General features: G+C 42.9%; 1 protein-coding gene and 1 long non-coding RNA gene across 2 annotated transcripts in view; one reads left to right on the forward strand and one right to left on the reverse strand.

The window, feature by feature from the left end:
* Positions 1-301: 301 nt before the first annotated feature.
* The window catches only part of Adgra3 (adhesion G protein-coupled receptor A3), a 105497-nt gene continuing 79938 nt past the window's right edge, over positions 302-25860 (forward strand). Inside the window, exon 1 of the mRNA XM_070013084.1 lies at positions 302-750. Coding sequence (XP_069869185.1) covers positions 518-750 — 233 coding nt within the window. The 5' untranslated portion in view covers positions 302-517. The remainder of the gene's footprint in view (positions 751-25860) is intronic.
* LOC138821024 (uncharacterized) overlaps positions 13206-25860 on the reverse strand; it is a 35997-nt gene continuing 23342 nt past the window's right edge. The window contains exon 3 of the long non-coding RNA XR_011370032.1: positions 13206-13290. This is a non-coding gene — a long non-coding RNA (uncharacterized lncRNA). The remainder of the gene's footprint in view (positions 13291-25860) is intronic.

Genomic DNA, 25860 nt, shown 5'->3' on the forward strand with positions numbered 1-25860 from the left:
CCCTGGTACACACCTCCGGGCGCGCTAGGCCAGGTCACCGAGCGCGACCACGCCTGCTCGGGGGCGGGGCTGGGTCGCGGCGTTGGGGGCGTGGCCGGCCCGGATTGGGCGGAGCTTGTGGGCTGGGGGGCCAGATGGGGGCGGGGTCTCTGCTAGAGGCGTGGCCTGGACTGGGGGGGCGGAGCGCGACGGGCGAGGCGGGGTCGAGCAGAGCCGGGCCGGGCGGGGCCCGGGGAGGAGAAGGCGGCGCTCCCGCTGGACTGTGCAGCGGCTCTGGGGACCCAGCGGCCGTGACCCCGAGGCTCCAGCGAGAGGCCGAGCGGACAAAGAAGCATGTCGGCGCCGAGGAAGGCCCGTCCTCCGGCTGCCATGAGGCTCCGCGCCCCGCGGGGTTCGCCCGGCGCCCTCGCCCGCCCGCGCTCCGGAGCCGCCCGCTAGGCCAGTGTGCCGTCCGCCCGTCCGTCTGTCCGCCCGCCCGCCCGCCCAGCGCTCGGGCCCCGCAGGCCTGGCCCGCAGCATGGAGCCGCCCCGGGGCCGCGCGCAGCGCCTGCTGCTGCCGCTCGCGCTGCTCGCCGTGCTGGGAGCGGGCGGCGGGGGCGTCGCGGCGCTGCCCCCGGGCTGCAAGCAGGACGGGCGGCCCCGCGGCGGCGGCCGGGCGGCGGGCGCCGTCGAGGGGAAGGTGGTGTGCAGCAGCCTGGAGCTCGCGCAGGTCCTGCCCCCGGACACGCTGCCCAACCGCACGGTCACGCTGTGAGTAGCCGCGGGGCGCGCGCTCCTCCCCACCCCCTTTCCCGTTTGCCGCGGCGGCCAGGCACCCTCGAGCCTTTGTGTGGCTGGAGCTGCGGGCCGGGGTTGGGGTGGGATGGAAGGGGGTACGCAGGGTTCTCGGGGTGGGGGGGCGGGGTGGCCCGACGAGCCTCCCCCCGGCTTCGCTAGTTTTGCAAAGTTAAGTTTTCGGGTTCCCCGGCGCGGCGCTGGTGTGTCTGCGCCGGGCCACGTGAGGATGCGAGTACACACGCTCGCTCGGGGCCGAGTTAAAGCCCATTCATCGGACTGGCGCCGCGGGCGGACGCCGGGGCCCTCAGGACCGCCCCCGGCCCGGCCCCGGCTCCCCCCCCCCGCCCCGGCCCCGGCCCCCCCCGCCCCCGCCCCCCCCCCCCCCGGCCCGGCCCGGCCCCGGGCCGCCTCCGGCTTCTTTGTCAACCAAGTTGTGTCTAGATCGCTTTTCGCAGGACTGTGTGGACGTCCCCCCCTTACCCCCCAGATATGGGATCCCCACCCCCGGGATTCTCCCCCCCCCCTCGTTTGTGATCTCAGTGTCAGGACACCTACACAGTACACTTTTCACCAGATGGAGCTGTGTGGAAAAGAGGGGAGGAACAGGCGAGGAAAGTGGTGCACCCGGCTTCCGGGCCCTCGTTCCCAGCTGCTCGCGTGGAAAAGCCAAGAAGTTCAAGAACTGAACTTTTCTAACTCCAGGAGACTCTTGCTTTTCAGACTGACTTTCCCCCTGGAAGGAAAGTTTTGGTTGCTGCTGTTTGTTGTTTGTTTTGGTCATTCACCGTGCTTAGGGCTCAGAGTCTAGCCTTTATTCTATTTTTCTTTTTGCAGGCGCTATTCTGCCAACTCTAGCTGAACATTTTGGCCCTGGTGACTAGATTTGTTTTTAAATTTTTTTTTCCTGAACGATGAATTGGTTTGGAAAAGTCTTTAAGTGTTTCTAATGGATATTTTGTCAGACTGAAATATGAGTCCCCAGGCTCCTTGTTTCTCTGACGTTGTTTTGGTTGGTTTCCTAAAAAAGAATCAAGGCTACCACTGGGAAACCCTGAAGTCAGGGCGCTGCGTGATTTATGGAACAACTCAAAAATGAGGCTTGGAATACAAATTCAGCAGAGGATATATAGACGAAAGTTATAAATCCAACACCTTTGTTTACTCTTCATTTCCATTTCTTAAATTAGGAAAGCTTTTACCCTGGAAAATTGCGCATGAGTGATGGGTCTGTCTGTTTATGGTGGCTTGAGGATGACTCGTTTTTTTATTTTGTTTGACTCAGTGACCAACCAGCATGTTATAGTTCTTTCTTGCACAGTTGCTTTGAAGTGGAAACTTTGGGTATGGGACTTTTAATTACAGTATGAGTTTAGTGAAGAAAAAAAAAACGACCCAGTTGTTCCTTGGAAGTCTGCAAAAATTAGTCATCTTGCAGTGACTTTGTAAACATTTTAGGTTCTGGGTCAAGCACAGAGTGCACTACATTGATTCCTGTTAAGGTCCAGTTTTTTGGGAAATGTCAACAATTCCAGCTGCTTTTGATTAACTAATTGTAAGTTGTTGATTTTGCTTTGCAGGAAAAAAAAATACTATCTACCTATCTATGTATGCTATGTAGGAAATCACATCTTAGCCTATTATCAATTGAACGATTGTCCTAAGTTTTTTGTGAGCTAAGATATAATTTCCTTTGACATGTCATTTAAATCCTTTTTCTTAAATCTGAGAGTTTTTTGGATGAAAATAAGATGAATAAAATTCATTTAATGAAAGGAGATAGTTTATTAAGAGATACATGAAATCTGTTAAGTTAGATGGAAGTTCATTCCTGATCATTCTGGCCTGGTGGAGGCATTTTTACTGTATGAGGAATCCAGCTCAGTATGAACCAATGGTAGGTCCAGTTTCCTCTAGTTATTTTGTGCCTGGGACCTTCTGTTAGATTCTTTCTCTTCAGTTCTCATACTTTCCCCTCTTTTTCCCTGCTATCCTAATACTTAATTGAACTTGTTTTTAGCTGAGTGGCTCCTTGGAATAGGTCTCATGTTGAAGATTGGACTTGTTGTGTAGGACTTGTCTTGTTGTATAGGACTGCTCTTCATAACCACAATCTTGCTGAGTTGCAGGAACAGATTTATTCTTCTACATGATGGAGTCCAGAGTTTAGAATCAAGATGTCAGCTGTACCAAGCTTCTTCCTTCAGCTTCTGATTTTCCATTATTAGGTTTGTGATAGTATGACTCCACTCTGCATTTGGTGTTCTACCATTTAAGACACACTTCTGCCTCTAGCTTTTTGATGGTTGGTTGGAGATAAGAGTCTCTTAGAAGTTGGCTACCAGTGACTCATGCCTATAATAGTAAACTACTTGCCTGTAATGTTAGCTACCCTCCTGTAATCCTAATTACTCAGGAGGCTGAGATCCTGGTTTGAAGCCAGCCCAGGCAGGAATGGAATGTCAAGACATGCTTAGCTCCAATTAAATGCAAAAAGCCAGAAGTGGGAGCAGTAGGTTACAAAGCTAAGGAACAGCACCCTGGCCCTGAGTTCAGATCCTCAGTGCATGCACACACACAGAGTCTCTTGGATTTGTTTGGTCAGGCTATGTTTAAACTGTCATCCTCGTATCTCAGCCTCCTCAATAGTTAGGATTATAAGCATGAGCTATCTGTACCTGGGATTATAAGCCTGAGCTATCTGTACCTGGCTGCCTTCCTTGAGTGTCTTTGTGGCTCAAGTCATCTCTTCTCTCATGATACCAGTCATTGAATTTAGAGTTCACCACAAGGTCCTATTTGCAAAAAGTAAAGAAGAGACTGGCAATTAGGACTTGGGGATATGTGTGTGTATACATATATAATATATGTATATTATATATACATACATGTTTACATATATTTATATTATATATATATATATACATATATTTGTATATATTTCTTTGTGTGTGGGGGGGATACTATAATTCACTACAGGATAGAAATAAAATTATGATTCAAGGCTAGGGATGTAGTACAATGGTAGAGTACTCCCCTAACATGCACAACTCCCTGAGTTTGACCCTGCATAAGCAGTCTTCATGATCTCCAGGAAATTGCAGGTATTTGGGAGGAGAAATTACAAATATAGGATGTACATATAGCAAAAAGAACCAAGAGGACAACCAAGGACTTGGGAGCATAGTTGGTGTAGTTGATGAGCTGAATACCCTGAGCTAACCCTAAGGAATGAAAGATAGCAATAAAGAAAACAGAAAAGGGACAAGGAAAGGAATGGGAGGAGTTGGAGTGGGGGATTCAGCATGCCCAGGCTTGCAGAGACCAGTGTTCAGATGGGATGCTTTGAAGTGGTCTTTTTAGAATATCCAGAGCAAGGGTCCATGTGGACAGAGAAGAGAGGGCAGGCTCCTTGATTGGAGTGTGTGTGTGTGTGTGTGTGTGTGTGTGTGTGTGTGTGTGTGTGTGTGTGTGTGTGTGCGCGCGTGTGTGTGCGCGTGTGCGCGTGTGCGTGTGGTTGTGTTGGCACTGGGGCTTGAATTCATGACTAACTTTTTCACTCAGGGCTGGCCCTATTCCACTTGTACTATACCTCCACTTCTAGATTTGTTGCTGGTTAATTGGAGATAAGAGTTTCATGGACTTAACCTGTCTGAACTGACTTTGAACCTCCATCCTCAGATCTCAGCCTCCTGAGTAGCTAGGATTACAGTCATGAAACCCGTGCCCAGCTTCTGTTATGAGTTTTTAATGGTTTTAGGTGTGGCTAAGGGTTTTCTGTGAGTTTTCATGTAGTGCAGGGAGACAATCAGTTGGTGAGATTGGGAAGATGCAAAGAAAGGATAAATTTCTATTTGGCTATTCTATTTCTATTCAGCTGTGTTAGCTCATTTCTGTAACTGTGTGTACCAGAAGCAGAAATTCTTGAATCTGTTTTCTCAGGCTCTCATGTATACTTTTTTCAAGGGTTAGATAGCAACTCTCATTTTTGCATGCAAATTAAACGAAGATATACCTGCAATTAATCATTTCTGCAGAAAGATAAATTATTTACTATGCCTGTTTTATATGCAACATTGCCTGCAACTTCATTAATAGAAAGTGTACTTTCCTATGTGGGTTTCCTATGTGTACTTTCCTGCAGTTGTTTTCTGGTGATTCTAGACAAAATAATAATTTTCAAATTACTTCCAGTTTGTTAAGAAATATAAGGATGAAGTCTCCGTTTTTCTCAGATGATTTGACAGAACAGTTCATGAATTAATGTTTTTATTTATAAACAGTTAAATTTGTTTGCTGTGAAAGAACTGTTAATTATTTGGACTTTGCTGGTATAGACCAGTACCAGGCATAAGAAATGTGTGAGTTGGGGCTGGGAAGGTGGCTCAGTGGCAGAGTGCTTGCCTTGCATGCATGAGGCTCTGGGTTCGATTCCTCAGCACCACATAAACAGAAAAAACAGAAGCGGCGCTGTGGCTCAAGTGATAGAACACTCGCCTTGAGCTGAGGGACAATGCCCAGGCCCCAGAGTTCAGGCCCCAGGAGCAGCAAAAAAAAAAAAAAAAAAAAAGAAAGAAAAAAAGAACAAAAAAGAAATGTGTGAGTTGTTCAGAAATATGGACATTTGTGGAGATGATTTGTACTGTAGGAAGCGAACTCTGAGGGTGCAGTTAAAGGATATCTGTAAGTAGTAAATATGATGAATGAGGTAGAAGTCTGTGGGACTGTCAGTGGGAGAGTTTTTCTTTTCCTTGAGGAGTGAAGAACAGAGTGCAGCCTGTAGGAAGGGGGAGTTTGGACTGGAGGGTAAAAGGCCTGCTGGGTAAGGGGAAGAATTGCCCAGTTGGACTGGAGGGACTGTATTGGGCCACTGATGGGAGGGCTACCTAGGGGACATAGGTAGGCCTGCATAGGGTCTCTCAGAGGCTTGTTGGATTGGAACCTTGGGGAAGAAGAAGAGGAGCAAGGCAGAACCACATGGGAGCATTGAGAATTGCTGAAAGGAGACTCAGCAGGGGCATCGCGGAGGATGGGGAAGCAGAGGGGGATCTTTGTTATCCAATAATGTTTCCAGATAGGAGTGGCTGCACTGGTAGAGCCATCTTGGGCCTAAAACCTTAGGGTTAGCCATGTGGGAAGTTTCAGTAAAAGGCAGCTGACAATCTAAACACCTGTCCCACCACCCACCAACCCCTTCTTACCAATCCTACTTGAGAAAGTAACTAAGGCTGGAAAAGAAAAAAGAAAAACAGGGGCAGGGCTCTGAAAATATTCAGGAATTGGGGCTTTCACTGGTTGAGGATAATGAAAAGGCACATATACCAGGCCGTTGGGGAGATAGGATTGAGGGGAAGTTTGAGTTTTCTGGGCATTTTGGGAATAGGATTGGTGTGTCTCTTAAGGGAGTGAGACATGATCATGGTAAGAGAGTCGCTTTGGAGCCAGAGACAGGTGGAAGCTTTTGATAGCAACAAGGGTGTTTCCTCTTTACGGTGATAAGAGAGAAGTGGAACTCGAGGGAGAAGCAGCTCCTGCCCCACTGCCTTCTGTTCCAAGACACCCGGGTAGGGGTAGGAGGAGCAAGGTGGGAAGAGGTGTGGAAAGACCCTTTGGGAAAGTGAACTGCCCAGTGGAATTGGTGGTGAGACGATCAGATCCAAGTTCAATGGCAGATGGCCCACACTGCCTCATTCCAGCAGCATTCTGCCTGGAGATGCAACTGCTTGTGTAGCATGTCAGTTCTTTGCCAGATGAGTATACCCAGGGGAAAGGAGGCCAGGGATTAGACCTGAAACCTGCTGTGGCCTGAACATACTACCTAGGGAGCCACTGGGCCCAAAAGAAAAAGAAAAAGGTCGTTATCTCTGACTTCAAGCTCTTACATTTCATATAACCTGATTTCCCAATATTTGCCACAGGATTTCTTTGTTTGTTTTTGTTTTTGTTTTTATGATCAGCTGTTGAGACAGTGCTAACCTGGTAGGCCTGTGTTGAGAGGAAGGGGTTCAGGAGTCAAATAAGAGGATCTGATGCTTTCTTGCAAGGGTTGAACTCAGATATTTGATTCTTGGCCCTGCCCTACCTCTCATTGAGGGAGTTTGTATGTGGGTTCCTGTCATCCTTCCTTTGGAATCTGTGGAGTGATAAATTCTAGATCCTTCACAAGCCAGCTCAGTGATTACAGAGGCCTTAATCGCTGTCCTTTTTGAACTGGGTAGCTGTCAGCGGCAGGTATTAATCTCTGGGCTTGGTGTCACATCTCCTCCCCCTATCCCATGTTAATAAGGATGTGCTCTAGCACTGAGCTACATCCCTATACCTCTTGAGTCTCTTCATGACTCCAGTGTTCCTCTCACAATGCACATAACTCTTGAGGGAAAAGGACTCAGACCAAGCTCAGCACAGCACCTGCAGTATGGGTGGGTTTTTCTTTTTTTTTTTTTTTTTATTGCTAACAATTATATGAAAAGGGGACTGTTAAAAATTAGAGAAAGTGGGGGCGGATGAAGAGAGATAGGTATTCAGGTATTCTAACAAAGAAGAGTTTTTGCTTATTTCCTTTAAAGTCGCTTAAATTCCTACTAGGAATATTGCTTAGAAATATTAAGGAATTTGTTGCCAACTCAGGCATTTGGTTCTTGAGTTTATGTCTGAAGTTTTTCTGATATGACAACAAAATGTTGCATGACCCAGCCATGTCTGGATCCTGTTGCTTCTTGCCTGCTTGGAGTCCTGTAGACGAGGAGTTTCGCAGAGAAGGTGGTGGGTTTGGCCTCCTGCCAAGTCCACACACAAATACAAGAATGGTTAGAGAGCTCTGTCCTTATGCCATTCCAGCTTCTGATCCCTGAAGCCTGGAAAGATGATTTTTTTTGTTTTTATTTTAAAAGAAAAGACAGAAGCAGAAATTCCTGAAAGTAGTTCAGAAAGTGAACACAGTAGCTTGAAACCCAATTATTATTATTATTTTTTAAGTCTTAGTAGTTTCCACAAAGATTAAGGAGCTGCAGATACAAACTTGCTTCTTAAGTTTTCAATTGTTGCCCAAGTTTATGTCATTCTTATAACTCAAAATCATTTTAGTGTTTTATGAGTGGTTTAGCTTGCCTATGTGTTCAACTAGACATAGCTTCAGCCAGAAAGAGAGCTTTAAAAAAGGAGCAGTTCCTTGTATGGTTAGGTTATTCCTTTTTGACTAAACTTTTCATCAGTTCTGCATATCCTGTGAGGGAATTCCTTTCTACAGAGGGTGGGCTGGGATGGAGAAAGATCCCAGAGAGCCCTTTTAGTAGCAAGCCAAGTACTGAGAATAGGCTTTGCTTTTGAGTATTTTACTCAGCGAAGTCTGTTCAGGGCCTAGAGGGCACGTGCAAAGTTTAAGGGGTTGAAATAAAAAGAATCCAGAACCTTCTTGCTCTTTCTTTCATCCCCAGACCTCCTGATCTTGTGTGCAAAGTACAAGCCCCGATTTGAGTCTGTATCTTCCAAATGCTGGAATTTACTTCTTCAGTGGTATTCTAGATAATTAGTACCTAAGAGTTTTTAAATTAATTGCATTCTTTTGGCAAACAGGTTCTCAGCCCTGCTCTGCTTGGGGTAGTTTGGGTGGATTTAGGGGACTCCTTAGGCATTAAACGACTATTTTGGCCTGATCGACCTAATCTTGCATGCAGTTCTGGAGCTCCTGCCTCTTGCCTGCTTAGGTATATAGTATCTGTTGTGTATCTTTTTGGTTAGATATGATCAGCCAGACTAGTTTTCTGTGATAAGATTTTAAACCTCTATCTCCCCTCCAGTGTCACACTGCTAAGCTAGCAGAGAATAGCTGGAGACTGCTTGTGGAGTTTTCGAAACTTTAATGAACAGTGAGCGTTTCTAAAATGGGAATGTTTTTTTTTTTTCCTGGACTGCTTTAGGAATGATCTTGCTCTAAGAACTGAATGATGTAGATCCTTTCTTTCTGTGGTGCTCATTGCTTTTTCTGTTTCTGCTGTCTCCTGGGCACACAACTTTTTTCCAGCCTTGAGTTGGGCAGAGCTGCAGCACACAGTTACTTCATTGTTTACGCAGGTCTTTTTCAAGGTGTTCATATGATAACAGGGCACACACAGGTATTGGTGGAGCTCTGTGGCATGGTACAATGAAATGACAAAGGATGCTTGAGGCCCGGCCCAGGCCTGTATCCACGCCAATCCTAGTTTCCCTGTAACCTGGCTGGTGAGTTTACTGTTAGTTAGCGAATGTCATTTGAATCTCCAGGGAATATTAAAACTCAAAGGCATGCTTGTGTTCTGAGGGATGGGGCTCCTGGTGGATTCTGATGTCACCTAGACTGAGAATGCATTGTACAGTCATGCAGTGACCTAAAGGGTTCATTGTACTTTCCAGCTGTCATCTGTTACAGCAAAACTAGATGGAAATAGGAGAGGAACAAATTGAGGAAAGCTGCCTCTTTGGGAGGGAGGGGTTGAGACTGATGACATTAAGAGGTTTTTAGGGAAGAAAACATAGAGGTGAAGATGCAGCCTTGTTTGTAGGCAAAAGAGACTTGTCAAGTTGAGCAGTGATGTCAAGTGTGGGGTAAGAATAGTGAATGTTAGAGATGTGGATTGTTCAAACAGTCTCAAGCATTTGTCCAACAGTATTTGAAGGTGAGGAGAAGCAGGTAACAAATCAGATATAGGTATAGGCCCTGTCCTGTCTACTTAATCCTTTCTTGAGATTTAAAATTAGAGATTAATTTCTTAGCCTTATTGAGAGACCCAATCACCCCATGAATGTACCATCTCTGGAAAAATGTATCACTCTTTCTAGTCTGATAATCGAAAGAAGCTTCTTTTAGTTTGTAGTCTGATGATAAGTGAGGTTGAAGATAATTCAATGTATCTATAGAAGAATCATTTATTTATGTTCACTTACAAACATTTTTAGTTTCGATGTTTTTTATTTTCCAGTTGACAGCTGATGTTTCTAAGAAAACAGGTCATCATGTTACATTTATTTCATTATTTTCTTGCTTCCTTTTGGTTGGGTCTGAAGCAGACTGGAGTGAGGCCTACCTAGTTGTATTGGAGATTTTATGATTGACAGGTATGTTGGAGAGATTTCAGAACACAGAACTTGTGTGCCAGGCTGAGAACCTGAGAACCAGCATTTTAAATTCAGATACTGACCCTCTTAGTCCTTAGTTTAAATGAAATAAAAATTTCAACATCTTTCGACCTTTATCTTCCCCATCATATTTTACCTTCCTCAGTTTAAATTTCATACTATTTGAGTCGTGTATATCTACCATCTCTTCATTTCTTTCCAGGTGACCACCATGAGGAGAGGGGAGAAGACAGGTCTAAAGAATTATGTGTTCCAATATACAAAAACGTAGACCAAATTGCCCATCACTGCCACTGTCTGTTTTGAGTTTTTATTAAACCATGGTGATTCTGCCTAATGAGAGTGCCAGCATGGAAAGACAAAAATCCATTGGCAGAACTGGTGGCTTTGTGTGTGAAAGGGCTCTTCCCCACCTGCAGCCTAAGATGTCTTTCCACAAGTGCAAATAAGGAAAGGATCCCTGGGTTACTCAGACTCCCCAGCTCCCACCCCGCCCCAAACTTGGGGGACATAGTGTACATGGTGTGATTGACAAATGGGAATGAACTCATGCCTCAATGCGAAGGCATTTCTCAGTTAGACTCTGTACGGTTGCATTGTGACTGGCTTCATCTGGGCCTCATCTCTTCTACTTGGTGCCAGAGACTTCTCCCTTGATCCATGCAATGATGTGCTCATGGTAGATATAATATCAAGTGTGGGGGATGAACAGTAGATGTTAGAGACTAGAAGGGCATATGGCCTGTGCTTACCTCGCATGGTGAATGGGAGAGAAGATGGCTTGTAGGTGGTATTGACTAAACCCTTTGAGACTTTAATGGAAGGAAACTTTGATCAGCCCTAGAGATGTAACTAATAATGCAGGTTCTCAACACTGTTGTTAAAGTTTTCTTTCGTTAAGCCTTCTTGAATCTAAGGCTAATTAAATTGATTTCTTTCCAATCAAGATAAGACTCAAAGAAGCCTTCTTTGTTTAGTTGTGCAATTATTCCTGACTGTCTTCTCATGAAAAGCTGAAGAGAAATTGACTACCTCTGCCTTCATCTGCATGGCTGTGTTTAAGACAGATATGCTTTCTGTTAGAGTCATGTAGGTTTTTGTTTTTATGTGCTTGAATTTTAAGCCGTCTGTTGTTTGTGTGCTTATTTTAAACAAGCCATGTGTAAAATCTTCCAGAGTCTTTCCACTACCATAGTGAATATTGCTCAGCTGGCTCATCTTTCCTGGACACCACCCCTTACCCACTTGCACTGTTGCATGCAGCAACTTTGGTGCTTTTTTTGAAATTATTTATTTGCACCCCTTTGCTGTCTTATGAGAATATATACATTTGTCTGTATCCCTAGCATCTAGTCCGTGAACACTCAGTAAATCTTATTAAAGAAAAAAGTCTCCATTCTTCCCCAATTGTCCTCCTTAAGTAGGACTGGAGTAGATCTACTTGCATTATTATTATTATTATTGTTGTTGTTGTTGTTGTTGGGGTTGAACTCTGGGTCTGGGCACTCCCTCAGCTCTTCAGCTCAAGGCTAGCGCTCTAGCATTTGAGCCACAGCGCCACTTCCGGCTTTTTCTGCTTATGTGGTGCTGAGGAATCGACCTAGGGCCTCATGCATGCAAGGCAAGCTCTCAAACACTGAACCACCTTCCCAGCCCTATAAAACATTTTAAATTGGAAGTGTTTTGTCTTTGCTGTGTATAGCAAGAATAAGGGAGGAAATAGGAGGAGAATCTTCTGTCCTAAGTCTTTGTACCTCTTGAGTGAGAGGAGCTGGCAGCAGGGTTATTTAGGGAGGAAAGTGTGGGGACCATCCTGGACCTGCAGTTGGTGAATATCTGGTTCCCTTTCTAGCTATGAGGTGAGCTACTGTGGCTTGCTTAGATTATTCCTTACTCTTCAATTGTCATGACGTCAGCCTTACTAGTTGTATTTTATTCTGACACAGTTACTTAAAACAAACAAACAAACCAAAAAAACCTTTATTTTTCAGTTAGGATATTGTAAGAGGATGAACTAAAACTAAAGATCCTGACCCTTTCCTCCCTGCTCTATTCCAAGAGAGGGATTTCAAGACACTTTTTCTTTTAAAAAATCACCTTTAAATAGTTGTACAAAGGAGTTGCCATTTAACAAAACAGTTTATGATCAGAAAACTCTTTAGCCTTCAGATGAAGTTAGTTTTAGTGTAACCCTAGTTTTATTGCTTTATATGTAGGCAAACTGGGGTTCTGTAGAGAAAATGAGCCAATAGGATCTAGGTAGATACATTGATGGATAGAAGAGATCTATGAAAGGAATTGGCTAATGTGGTTGTGTAGACTGAGAAGTCCCTTTGTGTGCAAAATGTGAAGAACCTAGGAAGTCTGGTTGTGTGATCTGGTCCAGGGCTTGAGAATCTGAGAATAAGATTCCAGTCTAGATCTTAAAGGCTGGGAGCTATGACCATAGATGGCCTAGTACAGAAAAAGATATCCCAGCTCTAGCAGGGAAGAATTTGTCTATCTCTTATTATATTCAGGCCCCACAGGATTAGACAATGCCTTCCCAAACACAGCAGAAGTAATGTATTGATAACTATGTGGGCATCCCTTAACACAGTCAAGTTTATATGTAAAATTAATCATCAAGAAAGAATGAAAACCTTTTTCTAGTGGTAGGTAGTTTGACTTTCTCTTACAACTGATTCAATGAGAACCTTGAGGTTTCTCTAGAACTCTTTGGTCTTCAGAACTTCAGCACCCATAACTGATTTGATAATGTTTGGATATTTGCAGTGTGAAAGGTACTGTGCTAAATGCTCTATATACATCATCTAAGCTCTTTGTGGTTTGTGCCGGCCATGTTTAACAGGTATGCCAGCTGAAGCATGGATAGGTAAATTGATCTTCTCAAGTTACATGGTTGGTGGTTTGCAAGGTCTGGCTTCTTGCCCAGGACAGTGACTCCTGGTCTGCAGTTCTAACAACTGTTATGTGCTTAAATGTCACAGACAACTTAAATGTTCTCTTTAACAGCTGGTGTATTTGTCTTTGTAGAACAATTGATATCACAGACTGATTTCTGTGAAAATATTTCCATACAGGTGACTGACTGGTGGAAAACCAGTAACTGAGAATTTTCACCTAGTGCATATTAGGTCTAAATGAATGACTGCAGCAGGAAGGAATTTCAGTGTCTCCTGTGTATTATCATCTAGCCAGTGTGGAAATGACCAGAAGCAGCAGTCCTGAGATTTGTAATATAGTATTTTATTATTGGTTACTACTCAAGAGTAACCATCTTTGCATATCTTCATTCTTGAGATTGAACATTGTATCCTAGAAGAGTGATGACCCTGTGTCAGACAGCCTTCATGTTCAGATGCAAGTTGCGGAAACATAATAACTGCATTTTGTTAACTTGCCCTGTAAAATGAAACAAATCTTGGTAATCTTGAAGTCTGTTAGGGAAAGTTCAGACTATGTCATTTCCTGCCCAACTTGAAAGGAAGATTCAAAAGCTAGGATAGACAGGATGAATGTGGAAGACTCATGATGGCTTTGCTACCAAATTGGAATTGGAAAAGTCCCCTTAAGCAATCACAGCAACTTGGGCCTTTTCTGACTAGTTAAATGCAATTTTGAATTTGAATATTCTTAAAGGCTCTTTAAGTGCCAAGAGTTCTATAACTTTACTTACCCCACCAAACCAAACCTGACAGGATTACAGACGTTTTTTGTGCTCTTTTTTTTTTTAAGCCACCGACATTAATGAAGCCCCAGTAGTTTCATTAGAGCAGATTCAATGCATCATTACATTTCACTCTGGTGGTAAGGGCCTGCCAGTAAGGGCTGCCTTCCTGGCCAGGGCTGGGAGAGAGTTGGGCTGCTGGTGATTAGCGTCTGGCCCACTTGCTTGCTTTTCCTGCCTTTCCTTCCCACTCCTGGCTGTGCTAATTGCCTCTCCTTGCTAGCTGAGACCTGCCTTCTTCCCTAGGGCTAAGCCCAATTTTGGAACCTTGAGCTCTCATTGTGTTAACTGGATTTCAGTCTTGTCCCTCAGTTCCTGTCTGTAAGACTTGAACACGTGAAGCACACATTTAGCAAGTGAACCCTGGCTGTCTCCTGGCACTTGCCTGTACCTTCTTCTTCCAAAAGAATATAGATTTTTGTTCTTAAAAACCCCAGCTCAATGAACAGCTTAGTCTACTTGTCTGAATTTCTGCGTACCCCATGAAAGCTATCCATAAATTTAGGAAACATAAACATTTTTTTAAAATAGAGTGAACATATTCTTGATGATGCATACATTCTCACACACAACACATAACCTTTTCTTCTCTCATTTTCAGAGTGCTTCACATACGTTTTGCATCCCGGTGTTAACTCTTCTTGAATTCATTTCCTCTATCTTTTCTGCTTTGCCTGTGTTACCACACCTTTCTCAGGGAGCCCTCTCATGCCAGATTGGGCCTCTTTGGTTCCCTGCAGTTTCCTGAGCTCCCCTACCAAGCTCACACTCCTATAGGCAGGTCAATTCCTGGTCAAGGTCCCGCCATGTGTTGGGAAAGTGCATTTGGTACTGAAGTTGTCTTCCATATCTTTTCTACAATAGACTCAAGGACCCAACACAGGCACCATAGGGAAGCCATGGCATTCTTGCCATTATTTGCTAGTGACTCAGGAAGCCTAAGACTCTATTAGTATCTATATTGATTACTTCTCTTGGCTTTGCCATCTCAGTGCCATAGTGACCTTTTATACACATCTGCATTCTTTAAGAGGGGTTCATCCACCTAAAGTTTCAGAGGTCTCAAAATACATAATTACTGGTGGAATTAATTTAGATCTATCTTGAGGAACAAGCTCTATCCTTGTCACAGTATTGATTTCATTTCTTAGTTATCTTTTATAAAATATGCTCTTCAAGTATGTTTTCCTAGAAGGCTTCCCAGTATTTCAGACTAGCTGCCTAAGGATCTTTGGAAGGATGCAGTTTTCTGATGAGAAAAGGCAGATAAATGTCCCTTGGAAAATAAGGCCTAATAATGACAGATAATTTTACTGAAGGGGTTAAGCAGGTGTGTAAGTGTGAGTTACAGGAAGTGACCCATCGTCATTGCTCCTCGACAGTAGGATTTGAGCTCAGGGAGTTGGACTTTGGAACTTGTCTTCAAAACCTGTAAGTTGCCATGGTCAAAGGACAAGTGCACAGTGAGAAATGTACAGGGAAATTCTGAGGCGCTGGTTTCCCTTCTCATATTGCAGAGTGACTCTGACAAGGAGATAATGTATATGCTTCCATGAATGGGGTGCATGACATCTTTTATTTCAAGCATGGTGTTGAACAGTCTTTGATATTCGTATGTAAATAAATAGTCCTGTACTGTAAGTGCTTGAGCAGGCCTATAATCCCAGCTACTCGGGAGGCAGAAATCAGGAAGATCTAGGTACAAAACATTAGTAAGACTGCATCTCAAAAAAATAGGCTGAAGAAAAGGTCAAAAGCTATGTACATATGACCAGATAAGATGACGTTAAGTGAAATGAACCCCAAGATAGGGACACAAGTGGTTTATTCTTTCTTGCTATTGTTTCTAATGTATTTATAATGTACCATGTGATTTTTTTTGTTTTGAATGTTCCTCCCCCATGGTATAACCTGTTTTCATTGTATTTGATATTGCTCTAATTTGGGGAGGGGAAGGGAAAAAACAAAATGTTTAAATAGGGATACAGGTTGCCCCACTGTAACAATGAGATGTACAAGACTCTATGTTGAAAAACGAACTTTACAATTTAGGCCGGGGTGTGTGTATGAAGGGGGTGAGTGTAGTTGTGGAGGTGGGAAGGAAGGGATAGTAGGGAAAAATAGAGGAGGAGGCAACAATGCTTGATAAGAAATGTACTCATTACCTTGCTCAAGTAACTGTAACCCCTCTGTACAGTATTTTTATGACCCTCTGTACAATATTTTACAATTAAAAAAAGCTTAGTAAAAAATAGGCTGAGTGTGACTATGTTACCCCAGTAATGCTACATATAGGGGAGGTGTGGGTAGAATAATTAAGGTCTGGCAAAAATGATTTATGCTATCCCCAAAATATCAAAAGCAAAAAAGAGTTTGAAGTATGAATCAAACGGTAAAGCACCTACCCAGAAAAGGTGAGGCCCTGAGTTAAATCCTAGTACTGCCAAAAATCAATATATTACTAGTGTTTGTAAGTTGATACATTGCAATCTCATCATTCCTTTTTACCTTATTAGCTGAAATTTTACTACTAGTATATTTTAACTGAGGGCTTTACAGATGTTTGGTTTGCTTGCTTGGCTGAGTCTCTACCACTTGAGTCATATACCCAACCCTGTTTCACACTGTTATTTTAGAGATGGAATCTCAGTGACTTTTTTGTTTTTCCTTTCCCTCAGCTGGCCTCAGACTTTGGTCTTGTGGATCTATCTCAGTCTCCTGCACAGCTAAGATTACAGACATGAGCCACCAGCACTCACTGTTTGTTTTTTAAAATCTTTGATTAATATTAGGTGAGTTAAAAATATCTGAAAGTAATTTTTAAGTGGAAAAGTGAAGCAGGGTTTATTCAGAATTAGCATTTTGACCGCCTAAAATTAAAGTTAGTGCTCTCATAAAACAAGTTGATGTGATGGTAATTTCTGCTTAGCAGTTTGAAGGGCTTTTATTAAGTGTGGTTTATGTTGTCATTTTCTGTATCACAGGATGTACTGTTTCTCAAGTGCACAACAGATCTCTCTGAGGGCTGTTTCTCAGGCTGCTGGGCTCATCCTGACAGGAGAGGTCCCAGGTCGTTCCTCTACTGCCAAAGCATTCCAGGTGCAGGAATTGATACCCTGCTCCACAGAGAATCACTTAGAGCAGCCATTATTTTTTCCTCTGTGACATCACACATTGTGAAACCCAGAATCCAAGCGTAGGAGTGGTCTTAGATGCACATAGAAGAGCATCTTCCACTGTCTGTGGAAGGTCTCCGAGGCTATTAGACATTAGCTGAGATGAAATACATGATTTGGAATGCATAGAAAAATATGCAAAAAGTAGAGGTTATTAGCTGAAAAAAATTGGCAACAACAGTATCTGTGTTAGTCTTGTTTTGTGTTTATAAAATCCACATTTGTTTCTGTGGTAGCAGTGTGAGGAACCAGCTTTATAAAGGTGTTATAATAGTCACTTGCAGATGAGAGACTATGCTTATATTTCCTCATTTTTGCTATTATTTTCTTCTAATTGTTTATATGGCCCACTACTACAACCAATAAAAAATCATTGAACAATAACCCATCTTTTTTTTTGTCAGTTGTGGGGCTTGAACTCAGGGTCTAGATGCTGTCCCAGAGCTCTGTTGCTCAAGGCTAGTTCTCTACCACTTTAAGCCACAGAGCCACTTCTGGTTTTCTGGTGGTTAATTGGAGATTAGAGTCTCATGGACTTTTCTGCCCATGCTGCAAGCCATCTTTTTAATGAGCATTGTCACTTAGTTTTCTTTTCTTTTCTTTTCTTTTTTTTTTTGGATCCGGTTGTGGGGCCTGAACTCTGGGCCTGGGCGCTGTCCCTCAGCTCTTCAGCTCAAGGCTAGCGCTCTACCACTTGAGCCACAGCACCACTTCCGGCTTTTTACTTTTTGCTTATGTGGTGCTGAGGAATCAAACCCAGGCCCTCATGCATGCAAGGCAAGTGCTCTACCACTGAGCCACCTTCCCAGCCCCTCACTTACTATTCTTTAAGATGATCTCAGGTCAATTGTGGAAGTCTCCACCTGTAATCATGGCTTTTTGAGAGTTGGAGTAAGATCACTGTCTGAGAGCAGCCAGGACAGCAAGTTAGACCCTATCTCATGAAACAAGCTGGATGCAGTGCTTACATGTCAGTAATCCCACAGATACTAGAGTACCTATAGTCCCAGCTACTCTAAGGCAGAGGTGAGAAGATTGGAGTTGGGCATAAACAAATTAAGGGGGTGGCTTTAGTAGAGTAATGGAGGCCCTATGTCAAACAAACAAACAAAAAAAGGGCTCTGCCTTAGCTATTTTTTCCTCAGTAGACATTTTTCACCAGCTAACAGAACCATATATTACTTACTTCGTTGGTCTACCTTTACTTACTAGTACTTTTTGAGGACTGGGTAATATCCAATGAATATTGAGTTCTTTAAGTAATATTGCAGGTTGCATATGAGTTTAAAAACCATTGTGTTAAATGCTAACTATAGTAGTCTTCTTATTTATTTTGTGGTGGTTCTGGGGCTTGAATTCAGTACCTGGACACTGACCCTTAGCGTTTCTGATCAAGGTTAGCATACTACCACTTGAACTCCACTTCTGCCTTTTTTGATTCTTAATTGGAGATGAGAGTCTTACAGATTTTCTTGCTCTGGCTGGCTTCAAACCATGATTTTCAGATCTCAGACCTTGGCCTCCTGAGTAGCTAGGTTTATGGGAATGAGCCACCAGCTCCCTGCCAAACTTAATGATGAGTTAGTTTTAATAAGGAAAGGTTCTAGAACTGACAGCTGAAGTTAGTTCAGAGTACCCCACTGTACCATGTATGCAGTTTGTATTTATACTCAGAGAAGTGATATGTGCAGACAACCTGATTGGCTGAAGCTGGCATTTTTCTAATATGGTATAATTTGCCAACACTCAGGTTGTTTGGTTAGGTGGTATAATTTATGTGAGGTTACAGCTTACTTTCAGATTAAACTATTGTTTACCTTCATTATATAGATGCTACTTTGGGCCAAACTTTATCACCCAGGTAGTGAGACAAGTTTAGACTTAATTTAAGAGCCTAATCTGCAGCTGAGATTAGAGTCATACACCTGGTGCATTTCTGTTACTTCAGATCTGCCAATTTCCAGGATTCTATTTTTGTTTTTTTAATGGAACTAGGCTCAAGGAAATAAGAGGGACAAAGGGCTAGATGGGACAGTTTTTCTTCCTAATACGCTTTTTCCTGTGAGGCTAATTTTGCATTCCTGCATTATGTCTCCCACACCAAATGCATTTCCCTATGTTACTGCAAAGCTACAATGTGGGAAGTTCCTTGGAGGGTTTCTTAGAGTTTTATTTCCTCCAAGCTGTACATTCTCAAGAACAAGGGTCAACAAAGCAGTGCTCTGCCTGTTTTTGTACAGCCTGGGAGCTAAGGGTGAGTTCTTACATTTGAAATTGACTTGATGATCAGGAACTTAATTAAGTGAAGTTTTACCTTCCCCATCTCTGCAGTAAAAGGAATTGTAGTCTCATTAGTTGACCACTTTGCTCATTAAAAAGAAAAAATAATTGTAGCACTTGTTAAAATGGTAGGGAAGATTTGAGCGTGGCTTAAGCTTTTGTCCTGGATGTTAGGACTAGGGCAATGGGGAGAGAGTCTGGCTCCACTCCAGTTGGAACCAGGTGGGGTGTTGTTAAATCCCAAGGAGGTAAGTAGAGGGGCCATCCGATGGAAAATTACTAAAAAAAGGGAACTGTGCTGAACTGACCTGACTCTTCATAAGCTCAGATTTCTGAATCTACAGAGTCCAAAACTCTCCCACTGGATCACTCTCCAGATGGGATCAAATTCTTCATCATCCCCACCCCCATCTAGCACCCTGGCTTGCCTTCAGTAAGAATACTGTCAGGTCAGTTCAGCATAGTTCCCTTCTTTTTAGTAACTTTCCATCCAGTGGCCTCTCTACTTACCTCCTTCTTTGGGATTTAACAACACCCCACCTGGTTCCATTTGGAGTGGAGCCAGACTCCCTCTCCATTACCCTAGTCTTGATGTCCAGGACAGCTTGAGACAAGCTCAAATCTTCCCTACCATTTTAACAAGTGATACAGTTATACTACTACTAGTACTACTACTACTACTTACTACTAGTTATTGTTGTTTTGACGATAAAAATTGTGGAAGTTTCCCCTTTGTTATGTGAATACCTATATACTGTATTCTAGATCTTACCTCTTGGCTTTTCTAAAGGTTTCTTGGCATTCCCAGGTGAGCGATAACAGCCTTTCATTTAAACAGGAAGCTTTGCCCTCAGAGTACTGTCTACAGTCAGAAATGGCTTATCTGATTTTAACCTTTGTGATTTTCTTTCTAGACTTAGAACTTGGTCTGCTGCCTGTGTCTGTTTATGCCTGACCGCCTGTTCATGTTCTGTCCACGCCTCAATTTCTGACCTACAGAACTATGAGGCAAGTCTGTGGTAACTTGTTTCCCAGCAATAGAAAGTGAAGGCAGGCCTTTGCAAGGTTATCACCAATAAAAAGGGTTTTCCTCTTCCTTGTTTGCCCTTTAAATTTCTACTCATTTTGTCAATTCTTCATGACAGTTCAGAAATGTTGCCCCAAGTATCTTACTTCCAAACAGTATCCCCTGTGGATCTATTACTCATACTTCATACAGCACTCAGTACTAACATCCATGAGCAATATTAATCCTTGAGGTCTGCTTGTATACCATACGTGTCACTCCCAGCGCACAATAGTTACTCAAATATATTCTGTGTTAATGAATTATTGGTACATCATCAAGAATTTCAGCTGAAAAATCAAAACTCAGAATCCTTAAGATCCTAGTATGGTCCCAGTAGGAAGCTTTCAATTTGATTAAAATGCCATATAAACTTGCATTTATTATATTCATAAGTATTAAGTGCCTGGTGTACTTTATTATGTATAAACACCTTGAAGAATGGGCTGCCTCTTATGGAGGTGATGTAGTTCAGAAGATAAGAAAGACTGGTATTAAAGAAACAGTTTTTCATTTTTAAAAGTTAACTAATATGGCATTAAGATCTTTTTGGTTTTTCTTAAGTCAACCAAATGCTGTTTATGTTATGCGAGCTTGCTGTGTGGAATGCTGAAGCAGAAGAAATAAGTTATTTCCTCTTAATATGTCAAATGCTAAATAGAGGATCCAAAACAATAAGGAAAACATAGGCCTTCATTTTTTGGTCAATGTCAGGCCTTTGATAAAAATGCTTGGGAACGTCTAGGTTCCTTAATGACCTATTTGTGGAACTAAGGGAGACCATATACCCAGGTCATATCTGCTGTACTATTGTAATTACTCATGGACCTCCTTCCTTTTAATCTCATAATGTCATAATAGTATGTTACCTGTTGATACCTTTGATATGATGTTGTTTGTAAGATGAATCATCCAAGAAGCCACATTTTGGAATATGGAATATTGGAGTCTTTATTATATAGTTAACAGGCTGCAGGCCTCCCGTTGTTACAAAGTCCTGCAGCCCCCAAATATACAATACAGCTAGGGAACAGGCCAGAGGAAAGAAAGAACAAAAACAATAACAACAAGCCAATTTAGCTCCAAAGCTGAATTGGAATGCTATGAAGACTGGAGATGAGCCAGGAGATAGAGACACATGTGGCATGGTGTCCTGGAAGCTAGGCTGGTCTGGGCCTAACTAGGGTTGGCGCTGGGGGTGGGTTCACAGGAAATTCCCAGTCCCAGGCACTGGACTGACAGATTCAGTAACCTATCAGCCAAGTGCTCATTCCTGCCTCCAGGGATGTGGGCACACCCATCACCTGAGAGGCAGGGTGTGGGCAGGGGGTTTTCTTCCCCGAGCATGAAGACAAGATGCCAGACCCTACAATCTACCATGTGGCCAATATGGTGCCTGCCAGACCTGACCTCCTTACTTCAGTGTCTCATTTTAAATAATTGTTCATTTAGCCAAGATTGAAGTCAGACATACTGTTGTGTAGAACTTTGAGAAAACAGAGTTCTATCTAGTGCCTTCTCCTGAAGCTTGCAAGTCCATAGAACGAAAGCTTAAATAATAATAAAAAAGTTACCGCTCTTGTCTGTGTGGATTTTATTTATTTATTTATTTGTTTTTTGTCGGTTGTAGGGCCTGAACTCTGGGCCTGGGCACTGTCCCTCAGCTCTTCAGCTCAAGGCTAGCGCTCTACCACTTGAGCCACAGCGCCACTTCAGCTTTTTCTGCTTATGTGGTGCTGAGGAATGGAACCCAGGGCCTCATGCATGCGAGGCAAGCATTCTATCACTGAGCCACCTTCCCAGCCCCTGTGTGGATATTTTCTTTGTTAGGGAATTGAGAAAGTTTACTTTCATCTGAACTGGTGAACATCTTTTACTTGAGACACAGGATTACTCTTTAGAATTTTTTCACCGAACTAGACACATTTCCTCTTTGTTTTTGTAGTTATGTACATATGTTTATTATATGTTACTTTTTTATTATGATGAAAGATACATATTTATCCTTTTTTCTTGGTACCAATACTGGAGCTTGAACTTGGGACCTTATAGTCTTGTTTGGCTTTTTTCTGCTCATGGCTGTGACTCTCTATTACTTAAGCTATACTTCTAGTTCTTGCTTTATGCTGGTTAATTAGAAATAAGAATCTCATGGATTTGTCCACCAGGGCTGGCTCAAAACCTTAATCCTCAGATCTCAGCCTCCTGAGTAAGTAGTATTACAGACAAGCCACTGATGCCTAGTTCCTCTTTATCATTTGAATGGTTTGTAAATGTACATTTCTGTAACATTAAAGACATTCCCAGAGTTGTATAACTGCTATCTTTACTCTAGATCTTTTCATTGACCCCACATAAACTCATTACTCATTAAATAATAACTTCTCATTCCTTGTCTCCATTTCTAAGTAACCTTGATTTTCTGTAGAAATTTCCTTTTATTTCTTCATTGTTTCTCTTTCAGTGATTTGTTTTCTCCCCTCAGAATTTCTTTTATTTGTATATATGCTAGCCTTCTCATGTTGTAACACTCTCCATTGTATTTACTGTACTTAAAAAGTCAAGTCATGGTCTTTCTAGCATTTTCACTTGTGTGTGCTGTTACTGAGTTAGGTGGAGCCACCTGGTGATGTTTTTATCTAGTGCTGTGTCCCCTGTGATAGTTCTGTGTCAGGACCAGCAGACTTCTGGATTGTTTCCTTCTTTTCTCTGGTCTGGTGACTGAAGTCCTGGTGTTTCCTTGGTGTCTCTCCTCCCCTGCCCCTTGACTCTGCTCTTGAAACAGAGGACAACTTGTGTGTGCTGGGGGCCGCGGCGGTGGGGGGGGGGCGTGTGGGTGGTGGTGCAATAGTGGGCCAGCCCTTGGCAGCTGCAGCTGTAGTTGCTATCACAGCTCACCTGGCAAATTATATGATGTTAGACCCCACTGAGACTCTGAGATAATTGCCACAGAGAACATTTAGTTGTGGGGGGGGTGTGGGGGTTATAGAAGGTCATGCTTATGTCTGGGTGCAGATATACTGACATTTAGTTTATTAAGTGATGGCGTGGTGCGGCAGGAGCTAAGAACCAGGCAGGAGTAAAGGCCCAGCCCTAAAGGACCCACTCTTGGGGTGTACAGGATGTACTTATGGTGTTGCCTGCTTAGTCATTCCTGGGAGAAGGCAGGGCTGGGAAAGTGGCTGTAAACAAAACATTGATTAGACTCTCCCAGTGGGGAGCCCAGCCAGGCTTTATCTTCCTCCTCAGCTCCTCCCCGCAGCACCTGGCAGTTGGGTGTGGACCAGGATGGAGATGGCACTTGAGGTAATTGGTGTTCAAGACTATTTAACTTTGGTCCACTTTAACAAACAGTTATTTCTGTTTACGTGCTTATTAAGAGTAATAATTTTGTTAAGTAAATTTTATCCTTGCTTTCTATCCCTCCCCACCTCTCTCCCTCCCTTCTGTCTTCTCTTCCTTCCCCTCTCATTCCTCCCTTCTTTCCTCCCCTCTCTTTCCTCCCCTGTCTTCCCTCCCCTTTCTTCTCTCCCCTCCCTCCTTCCCCTGAGTCCTTCCTTCCTTCCTTCCTTCCTTGCTTCCTTCCTTCCTTCCCTCCTTCCCTCCTTCCCTCCTTCCCTGTACTGGACTAGACGCACTAAAAACCAAGGCTAGCATCCACAGAGGACCTCTTTGGGGGAAGGGGACCTGTTATTTTAGGGAATGACCCTGTTAGAACCCCCCTAAATGAATATCCTCTGAGCTACTTTTTGTATACTTTTTGGTTCAGGCATTTTCTTGATACTGGTAGCAGAAATGTGAAAATACAAACAGACCCAGGACAGAGCTGACAGATGAGAAGGTGTTCTGGAGGTGTGAACAGAGCACAGGAGTGCTATGGGCCAAGGCAGGTGGGATCAGATTGCTACAACGGAACTTCCACCTCTCCCTCCCCGCCCCCCTCAGACAAAAGCTGAACCACCTGAGAAGTACATTCTTAACAGCCTGGAAGATTCCCAAGAATCAAAACTATAGGGAATGGCCAAAAAAGTGGGTGAGGTGAGTGCTCAGCCAGGAATTAATGATCTTGAAACTGATGCAGCTGTCTGCTTGCTCTGTTTGCTACTGGGGTTGGTGGTCAGGTTTGCCTCTGGCTTAGTTTTAAACAGATGGAGAAGTTTGCCAAGACCAAACAGTGGATAACTAGGTAGCAGGAAGAAGTTCCCCTGCTCCAGGTACTCATCCTGTGTCTCTGTCTCTTGTTATGAGACTATAGAGATTCCTAAAGTTTTGCATCTGTAGAGGCAGTTAGTTTTGTTACCTGTGCTAATGAAATCCTCTGCTGTAACCACTAATTTGTTCACAAGAGGAAACAACCAACAGAAGTCAGTAGACGGAAGAAAAAAAGTTGACAGAATCAGCCAGCATCAAGTCAGCATAGCAGAACGATTGGCAGAAAGCTACCTAACCCAGGAAAGTTCTAGCTCATTGTCTCCAATGCAAGGGAATAGCAATTCCTAGGCTCAGAAAGGTTCATGGGAAAGGATGAGAAAAGGATTCCTGAGCGGTTCACTGCGGGTTTGTAATGCTAATAAGAGTTGGCTCCTATCACTAGATGGGCTGAAGGGTAAAATGGAAACAACTCAGGACCTAGAAAATTAGTGGTCTGGAAAATTGAGCAGAGGATTTATTTAAAAATTCAAAGCAGAAGGATTAAGATGAGAATTAAGAAATGTGGAAAGTAGATCACCTATCAACTAGGAGCAGATGAAGCAGGGGAAACAAAAAACAGGCTGGGAAATTCTTTGACTCTCAGATGCCATCAGGGAAGCAAAGAGGATAGATAATTACTTGGAAGGGCTAGTTTCTCTACAAGTGTGGATTTCTTTGTCCCTCCCTTTGAATAGCCACTTCTTTAGGCCTCTCTGTCTATCCCAACCCCCACATTTAGAGTTCCTCAGGACCCAAATTGTATGCTTTTAACACAGCACCTTTTCCAATTTTGATTTGCTTCATGCAGGTTAATTCAAATCATGGGTTAAGAACCTGTTTATATTTTTACCCATATTTCCCTAAATTTTCTGTTGCTAACATTTTACTCCTTATTCATTTGTTCCTTCTGTCTTATCTATGCGTAACAAAAGACATTTAAAATCACTCCAGAATGTTACATCGTCATCTTTTCCACCTTTTTATACAAATGATCTTGACCTTTTCTTTAAGGTCTTTGGTCATGGTAATACAATTTGGATGGCTCAGAATTATCAAGAAATTTTTGGCATATTTTACTGAGTTCATTTAGCAAGTTTTCTCCCTCACCACTCTTTACGTTTTCCTCCCACACTTAATTTAATCATGCTCACTGAAAGTTGAAGTATTTCTCTCACAAAGGAAGTTAGTTCGCAGCTTAGAGGTGTTTGCAGCTCCAGTGGAAGTTCTCAGAGAGACACAAATGGACTTTCCAGCCTCAGTGAAATGTTAAAATTTGGGATAGCTAGCATTTCTGTACTTTTCATTACTCTGTGGTTATATAATATCCAATCTCCGGTCACAATCTTGTCATAGTGAAACCTAAATGTATAAAATGTATAAATGTATTTTAGGATCCAGGCATAAAACAACCATAGGTTAGTGGTATCCAACAGTATTAACTACCCGTAAATTCATGGCTGCTTTTTCCTAGCAATTAGATATTTCCTGTGGTAAAATAAGGTGGTTCTTACTTAAAAAGGGCTAAAATATGG

The sequence above is a fragment of the Dipodomys merriami genome, unplaced genomic scaffold, assembly GCF_024711535.1.
Source record: "Dipodomys merriami isolate MVZ:Mamm:240054 unplaced genomic scaffold, mDipMer1.0.p SCAF_9, whole genome shotgun sequence".
Lineage (NCBI taxonomy): Eukaryota > Metazoa > Chordata > Mammalia > Rodentia > Heteromyidae > Dipodomys > Dipodomys merriami.